The 8,758-nt window shown below is 40.6% G+C and overlaps 1 protein-coding gene across 1 annotated transcript; it reads left to right on the forward strand.

Annotated features, from left to right (window-relative positions):
- The first annotated feature begins 3,021 nt into the window (after window positions 1–3,021).
- On the forward strand, window positions 3,022–7,767 carry LOC103973179 (serine carboxypeptidase-like 35). Its single transcript, XM_009387680.3, has 8 exons — window positions 3,022–3,358; window positions 4,932–5,039; window positions 5,125–5,313; window positions 5,398–5,486; window positions 6,127–6,426; window positions 6,517–6,662; window positions 7,130–7,222; window positions 7,329–7,767. The coding sequence occupies exons 1-8, from the start codon at window positions 3,121–3,123 to the stop codon at window positions 7,609–7,611; spliced, it is 1,446 nt and encodes a 481-aa protein (XP_009385955.2). The 5' UTR covers window positions 3,022–3,120; the 3' UTR covers window positions 7,612–7,767.
- Window positions 7,768–8,758: the final 991 nt, after the last annotated feature.

The raw sequence follows: 8,758 nt of genomic DNA on the forward strand, positions 1-8,758 counted from the left end.
TCTTTGAAGACATTAATAACCTGATCTTTGGTCTTCAAAGCATAGGCCCAAATTTTCTTGGAAAAATCATCTCTAAAAGTAACAAAATAAAGTGCACAACTTATACTAAGAACATCAACAGATCCACCAGGAGTTTTTGTCCTTAAAGGACCACATACATCTATATAAACACGGTCTAAGGCATACATTTTTCTAGATAAAGCAGGACTAGCAAATGAAACTCTATATTGTTTACTAGCCAAACAATCAATATAAGGGTTCAAATGTATACCTATGAGGTTCAGCAATACCTCTCTCTTGAAAAGAGCTTGCAGCCCCTTCTCACTCATGTGTCCCAATCGCCTATGCCAAAACTTTATGCTGAAGTCTTTTTCTGTAGCATTTAACTGCTCACCATAAGCTTTAGCCTGCAACCTGTACAAAGTATGACATTTCTTTCCATTAGCTATAACAAGAGAACCCTTACTGAGCTTTAATTGCCATTTATGAAATCTGCTATCATAGTCTTCATCATCTAGCCTTCTAACTGAAATTAAATTCAGCCTCAAGTCAACCACATGCCTCACATCCTTAAGCATCAACTTGCAGTCAAGGTTAGTCTTTAAATGGATATCACTAATGCCTATGATGTCTACTGTGCCATAGTTGCCCATCTTGACAACACCAAAATTTCCTGTATGTAGCAAAAAACTCTCTCCATGCTGTAGTATGATAAGAAGCACCTGTGTCAATCACCCACTTAAGATCCTAACATACACAAGAAAAAATATCATCAAAAGAAGACAAAATCAAATAATCACCACTTTGCACTATAGTTGTGATATTATCTTTTGACTCTATAGACTCCACTTCTTTTCCTATTTTCTTGCTCTTCTTAGGTTACTTATATTAGTTCTTGTAATGTCCTTTCTCACCATAATTATAGCAAACAATATCTTTTCTTGATCTTGACTTGCTCCTACTCATGCGTGAACTACTTCTAGACTTTGACCTTCCTCTGTTCTCTGAGATAAGTGCTTGTGAATCATTATGAGATGTTGCCGAACTCTTTCTTATCAACTCCTCATTCATCAAACTGCTTGTTACTTGACTCATAGTGACAACACCATCTGGCGTAGAATTACTGAGGGAAACCACTAGTGTCTCCCAATTTTCTGGTAATGAACTGAGAAGTAACAATGCCTGCAACTCATCATCAAGAGACATTTTCATAGAGGATAAATGGTTAGTAATATTTTGCATTTCATTCAAATGCTCAGCAATAGAAGCATTCTCTCTATATTTTAGGTTCACAAGTTTTCTTATCAAAAAAGCTTTGTTGCCAGCTGTTTTTCTTTCATAGAGACTTTCCAAATTTTTCCAAAAAGAATATGTAGAAATTTTAGTAGAAACATGGTGAAAGACACTATCATCAAGCTATTGTCTAATAAATCCAATTATTTTTTGATCTAACCTCTTCCACTCATCATCTGTCATAGTTGTGGGTTTTGCACTATCCCCCTGCAAAGGTCCATACAAATATTTGTAATACAAGAGATCTTCCATTCTTGATTTACATATCATCCAATTATTTTCATTTAAACTAATCATGCGAGAAATATTACTGGCCTTCATATTCAAATACAAAAATTAAATCACTAAAACCCTTGCTTTGATACTAGTTGATGGGATATAAAGTGGAATAACTTTTGTATACGAACAAATACTAGCAGACCATGATATGCAGTGGAATTAAATGAAATCACAATCAAATAGAATACCGATATATATATGGAAAACCCCTCCAATATGAAGGGTAAAAATCATGGGGCAAACTAGAGATAATCCACTATGAGAATAATTAATATACAAATCTCAATCTTTTACCCTAAACCCTAGCAACAATCACAAGAAAATAACTGGGATACAAGTATCACGTTATTGTCCACAATATCGAAAACTTCCCTAAGTAACCATAGCAAGAGTCTACTGTAGATTTGATCTAACCTGAGATAAGAACACTATTAGATGATTAAGAACAGTCTTTCTACGTTATCCTTATTTTCTTTCCTTTTTTTTTCTTATTTTTCTATCTTTTTCTTCTCCTCTTTTCCTTTGAGATGGCTATGTTAAGTGGACCAATCCTCCTTTCCTTTGAGATGGCTATATCAAGCAACCTGATTCGAAATTACTTTATACATAAAAATTTGGTCGACGATATTGGTAAAATAAATGAAAAAAAAACCCTTTGTTTTATTTGATGTCTATCAGAGAGATTTGAATCGTAAGACAACTAATAATACTTGCTTCTTTTTTTTTAAAAAAGAAAATTCTCTATATGTGAAACCACCTCTAATGATCACCTATATGTTTAAAAAGAAAAATGATGAGACAAAGGATAGAAATGAGTTAGTGCATAACAAAGTGCGCCAGAGAGGACAAAGGATACGGTAATGATCAATTTGACTGGCCACAAAAATAATGAAATAAAATAATAGAAATATATTCTATTAAAAAGCTATCCATAAAAGGTTCAACCCAACCGGTCTCACAGTCAAATATTAAACAAATGTATAAATAAAAATAAAAATAAAGTATATTCCATCCTGCCATAAATGACTCAACCTAACCTGACGCACTGTCAATCTTTTAAAAATATATACTTGAATAAAATAATTAAAATATAGTTTAACACTGTCCATAAATGGTTCAACCCAACCTGACCAGATCTCAGACTCAGACAACAGTTTGAATACAATATATGGGTCTACCACAGCGTTGTACCCACCCCAGTTTAGTGGGACCCACTCGACGAATCAATACATATTTAACCTTGGCAATAGCGCCAAACCCATTTAATTGTGTGCTTTTGTCTTGTACTTGGGTTTTTGTGTCTATCTAAACACACAACACTCACTCGGAAACATATTCTTAACCCTCTCATCATTGAGGGGTCAAACGCTTCCTTCCACCCACCCGACCAAACAAAACAATGGAATCATTACATTGTTCTCTCTCACACACTCTCTCTCTCTCTACTTTCTCACCCTCCCTCCGTCCCCTCTGGTTTTATATACCCCTCAGGACTCTCTCCGATACACAGCACACAGAGAGAGAGAGAGAGAGAGAGAGCTCTCCGTCATGTCGGTTCTTGTGGCTGCATCGTCTCTTCTGCTAATGGCCATGGCCATGGGCGCAGCTCGGGGTTCGTCGCGGCGCGAGGCCGATAGGGTGGGGGCGCTCCCCGGCCAGCCAGCGGTGGAGTTCAGGCACTACGCCGGGTACGTAAGGGTAAGCGACGACAAGGCGCTCTTCTTCTGGTTCTTCGAGGCCAAACGACGGCCGGAGGAGAAGCCTCTCGTGCTCTGGCTCAATGGAGGTTGGTTCAGCTCCTTCCCCTCCTCTCTTTTCCTTCCTCTCTTTCATACCCACAAACTTTGATCTGCATCTGTGCCTTCAAATGAACAAAACGAGCTTCCATAGACATAACTTTCTGCCTTTTTCTTTTCCATACATACAAATAGACCAGAGAGGAATCGTATAAGACATTGCTGTCGTACCATCCTATTTTTGACTTCTGATGCACATACCACGCTGTCCAAGGGGCAACAGGGATGTGAGATGCTCAAGGACTGTTTGATATTGTCATCTTCTTCTGTAATCTCTGTTGTCAAGGAACAATATTCCAAAGGAGAGGCATGAGACGTGCTTGACAGTCGTGGTTTCTGCTCCCAGTTTTTGCAGAAACACTGAAACAGCATGTGTTTGGTAAGTTTCTCTGACAGCAGAAATCCCTTTCAAAAGCAAAAGCTAAAGCAGCGACCCGTGACTAAGGCACTGCGGAAATGAGAGTCTCGAGGCCTCTCTAACAAACAATTCTCTCTTCTTCAAGGTTAGAAAGAAGAATAAATTTATGACTATCAAACTCATTCTTTAGCTTAAAAACATATTCACCAGAACATCATATTGTCTTTTACTGCTGTAGTAGATACTGCGGACATGGCGTCCGTTCTTGCTTCACATAGACCCCTTTTTTTTCTTTACTCCAATAAATGGTGACTCTGGATCACCTCCTCCTTCCTCTGATGTGCACATGCTTTCCATAAAAGTTTACGCTAGAAACTGATAGCAAAGAGAATAAAGAGTGTCTCATTCTTTCATCTTTCAGTAAAGTCACGAAAAAATAATACCGCTGATGTTAGGATGGCGATGCAGAGACACATTAAAAGTGATCTCTTCTGTCAAAGAACAAGTGTTAAAAGAGAATTGCAATGATCGCAGAAACAGCCATCATCACAAACATTCTTCTTTCTGAAACGAACCTGTCGAAGCATGAGTGAGAGACATGTGGGAAGCTTTATAGGATGATGAGAGTATCATTATATGCTCTGTTAGCTTTATTTTAGTTTTATGCGATGATAATTACTTCAACAAAATGAGTTGATAGCGGTTGAAATATGAGGATAAGACATGTTATTTTTTGAGCTTCAAGAATGTTGTAGCTCAGGAAATTACCATGATGTCCATGGAGAGACCACCCTCCTTAGCCTGCAAATAATGTCGGGAGCCTGCAGTCGTACCAAATATAGCATCTTCATGGCTGTCCTTGGCAGCTACTACGCATGTGCTTGGTATTGAAGATGCGGAGTACAAAATTCTTAGCTGTCATTCCATCTCTCCCTACAGCAAAATGTTTTCCACTGTAAGTTGGACAGGATGCTTGTCTTCAATGATGACTCAATGATCACTCTCATCCTCCTATCCCTTCCCTCCCAGAATAGTACTGCTACTACTGCTACTACAACCAAGATGGATGTTCTCGTTGAAGCAGAGTAATGAACATGTATATGACATCATGCATATATGTCAAACCGGCAGTATGCTTGTATGATCTCTCTTTGTTCTCTAGTTTTCCTTTTTGACTAATGGAACCTCGCTGCAATGTGTTGCAGGACCCGGATGCTCTTCCATTGCTTATGGAGCTGCACAAGAGTTAGGGCCATTCTTGGTCAAAAGCAATTCTCCCAACCTCACTCTCAATCCCTACTCCTGGAACAACGGCAAGTGCTGCTGCTGTTCTCCCATCTGCTGATCTTTTGTCTTTCTTTCTTTTTTCTAGCATTTGATGACATTTACTTCTTATAGTTGCAAATCTTTTGTTCCTCGAATCGCCGGTCGGGGTAGGATTCTCCTACACCAATAGAACACTAGATTTGGGGGAGCTCGGCGATCGAACCACAGCCCAAGACTCCCACACCTTTCTCTTGAACTGGTTCAAGAGGTTCCCTGAGTTCAAGCACCATGACTTGTACATTGCTGGAGAAAGCTACGCAGGTAGAATGACACTCTTCTGGTCTGAGCTTTTCCTGTTTTGTGCTGCCACGGTGAACTCTAAAATTACGTTCTACAATCTCGTAGGTCACTATGTTCCCCAGCTTGCAGAGCTCATCTATGAAGGAAACAAGAAAGCTAGCAAGGATTCATTTATTAATCTTAGAGGTTTCATGGTAAGGGAAGATCATCATGTAACCATCACCTGCACACATTGGCTTCAGTGTTATTAATTCTCCAAGTACCGCCCCAAATAAATAAGATGAAATAAACAAAGCTGGCTGGTGCTTGGTAATCAAAACTTAGCCCTCTATAAATATACAGCCAGTGAGTTGTAAGAATTAAAGACGGCCTTCTGTCAGCTAGTTGAGTTTTGTGACATAACTTGAGGCTTTTTTTGGTCTTTGCAAAGTTAAACAGCATGCTTTGGCTTTCCCTTTATCCAGTTTCAGCAGTAAAGTTGCCAAACTAATTAAAAGGGAAGATAACAAAGCAGACAGTAAGAAGGTAGGAAGATTCATAAATGTTCCCCTATGTTCTTTGTTGCTATCTTTAATGGATCTGCAAACGGCCATATCTGTAGATGTTAGACTGAGACTGCACCTTGCTGCGAAGCATTTCTATTATAGACTTTTCTACTCTGTAAACTGATAACATCATACACCAGTTGTAGGCAAGATTAATTCATTTTAATTGATCGTATAGACCCATTACACACTAATAATGTGCCTTCTGATTGCAATAATCGAGGGAAAACTAACTTCTTACACTTACTTTGGATTTGGACATTTGATCAGATAACAAATGCTGTTGCAGATTGGGAATGCAGTGCTTAACGATGCGACGGACCAGCTGGGAATGGTGGAGTATGCCTGGAGCCACGCCATAATCTCCGACGAGCTCTACTCCACCGTGCGTAAAGAATGCGACTCCTTCAAGGAAGAAGGGGAAGGCGGGCGGGCGAGCAAAGCATGCTCGCCGGCCGTCAGAGCTTTCTTACAGGCCTACAATGATATCGATATCTACAGCATCTACTCCCCGATCTGCCTCTCGTCGCTCACCAAATCTTCTCCCTCGCGCAAGCTCGTTGCAGCCCCCAAGTTCTTCTCTCAGCATGTCAGTTTCTTAGCCCCATTTTATGGAGTGGGAGTAGATAATGTCAGTGCAGCTAGCATTTCTCATTGTTGTCGTGTTTAAATAATTCAGGAGATATGGCATGACATGAGAAAGATGCCGACAGGGTATGATCCATGCACCGAAGACTACGTGGAGAAATACTTCAACAGGAAGGATGTGCAAAGGGCACTGCACGCCAACGTCACACGTCTCTCTTACCCCTACTCCCCTTGCAGGTTCTGATCATCATTTCCTCCCTCTGCTTTTATTTTCTTTACGGATAATAAATTTAGGAGACAGTCCTCCGATTTCAACATCATAAAGTAAGATTGATACATTCATATCTCTGCACATCATATTCAATTATGAAGCTCGATCGGAGCCTCCTGCATTTACTACATTCTCTCTGTTTCCTACTTTGTTCTCATTTATAAACGTCGAGAAAGCACTTGAACACTCCTACATTAATAATTTTTTTTCCTTTGTCTCACGACTGATTTCCTATTTGTTTCTCTTGATTCTCCATCCACTAACTGTTCTACTATTCAACTTTTACTGTCTGATGGTATCAATCAATCACATTAATTGGACCTGCATCAGTGAAGCTGTACAAGTGAAAATAACAGAATCGAAATCATTAAATTTTTTATCCTCTGCAATCAGATCTATGTGCTAACACAGAATGGGTGTCTTCTTGCTACAGCGAATTGATACACAACTGGAATGACTCTCCATCCACCGTACTCCCCATCCTGATGAAGCTGATGAAAGCAGGCCTTCGAGTTTGGGTCTACAGGTAGAAGTAACAAAGCAAACTTCTGTACGTAGAACTTGGCAATCTTAATACTTAAACATGCAGCTGACCAACTCGCGTCGGTTTCTCTGTTGTTACATGTCGACAGTGGCGACACCGACGGCAGGGTGCCGGTGACGTCGACGAGGTACAGCATCAACGAGATGAGGCTTCGGCCAAAGGGAGAGGAAAGGAAGCGTTGGGGGGGCTGGAGGGCTTGGTACCACAAGGAGCAGGTGGCTGGGTGGGTGGTGGAGTACGAAGAGGGGCTGACATTGGCCACCGTGAGGGGCGCCGGCCACCAGGTGCCTGTCTTCGCCCCCGACCGCGCCCTCTCCCTGCTCTCCCACTTTCTTGGAGGCCAACCGCTACCATCCTCGCGCTCCCCGTAGCTCACGTTTGCACCAAATAAAATGCCTTCTCCTCCACCATTGCTGAATCAAGCTGGTCTTCTTCTTCTTGAGTGTGTGCTTGCACTCCAATGGTACAAAGAACTCATCAGTCAAATTAATATCTGCAAGAATAGTCTTAACTCGGATGTTTCCTGTCGCACTCGTTTCAAACCTGAGATTTTCCTGTGCCGTTTACCCTGAGGAAGGCGACATGGTCAAGCTTCCTCAATTCAAGTTACCATCAATCCCTGTGATTTCTGCATATCTTTCTCTTCTTCCACTCGTGTTCTTCGTGGATTCTTATATCTCTCTCCTATCTGCCACTCCATCAAATTCAAAGATTAGTGACAGTAGCATGATCATAATTGTTCCTATCGAGCCATATGACCGTTTAATCCTTCTACGCGTTAAGTGAGGATTGGCTATGTGTTTCATGCATGAGTGGAATACTGGATTGGTGCATAAGTGGCTCTGACATTATCACAATATATTGTAGGAGTAAAGGTGAAATTGATGTCAAGTTCCTTGAGTAGATTCGTGATCCAATTGAGTTATATAGCAGCGGTTGCAATTGTACGGTATTCAGCTTTAGTTGTAGATCGTGCAACTGTCTTTTGCTTTTTAGAACTCCAACCGATTGGATTAGCTCCAAGGAAGATAATATACATCGAAATGGATGTTCTGTCATCAAAATTTTCTACCCAATCAACATCAACAAAGGCATGGAGATGAATGGGGGAGTGTTTACGAAAAAAGAGGCAATGATTGAGAGTCCCGTGAAGATATCGCAAGATTCGTTTGGCTGCAGACCAATGTACAGTAGATGACCGATGCATGAATTGTGATAATTTATTGACTGCAAATAAGATATTTGGATGGGTGAGAGATAAGTATTGTAAGAAGCCAAAGACTTGCCGATGTTGAGTTGGGTCCATGGTAGGGCTTCCATCATAAAGTTTGAGTGACTCCCTATTAGACAGGGGAGTTGTAATCGCTTTTGCGTCCTGCATGTTCGTCTTTGATAATAGATCTTGAATATACCTTTGTGATAGGAAAAGTCCTGAAGACGTGTATGTTGCTTCCACTCCCAAAAAGTAGCTCAAGGGTCCTAGATCTTTGAGGGAGAAACGATCTACCAAATGCCTAA

This window comes from Musa acuminata, chromosome BXJ2-9 (genome assembly GCF_036884655.1).
Source record: "Musa acuminata AAA Group cultivar baxijiao chromosome BXJ2-9, Cavendish_Baxijiao_AAA, whole genome shotgun sequence".
In the NCBI taxonomy this organism is placed as follows: Eukaryota; Viridiplantae; Streptophyta; class Magnoliopsida; order Zingiberales; family Musaceae; genus Musa; species Musa acuminata.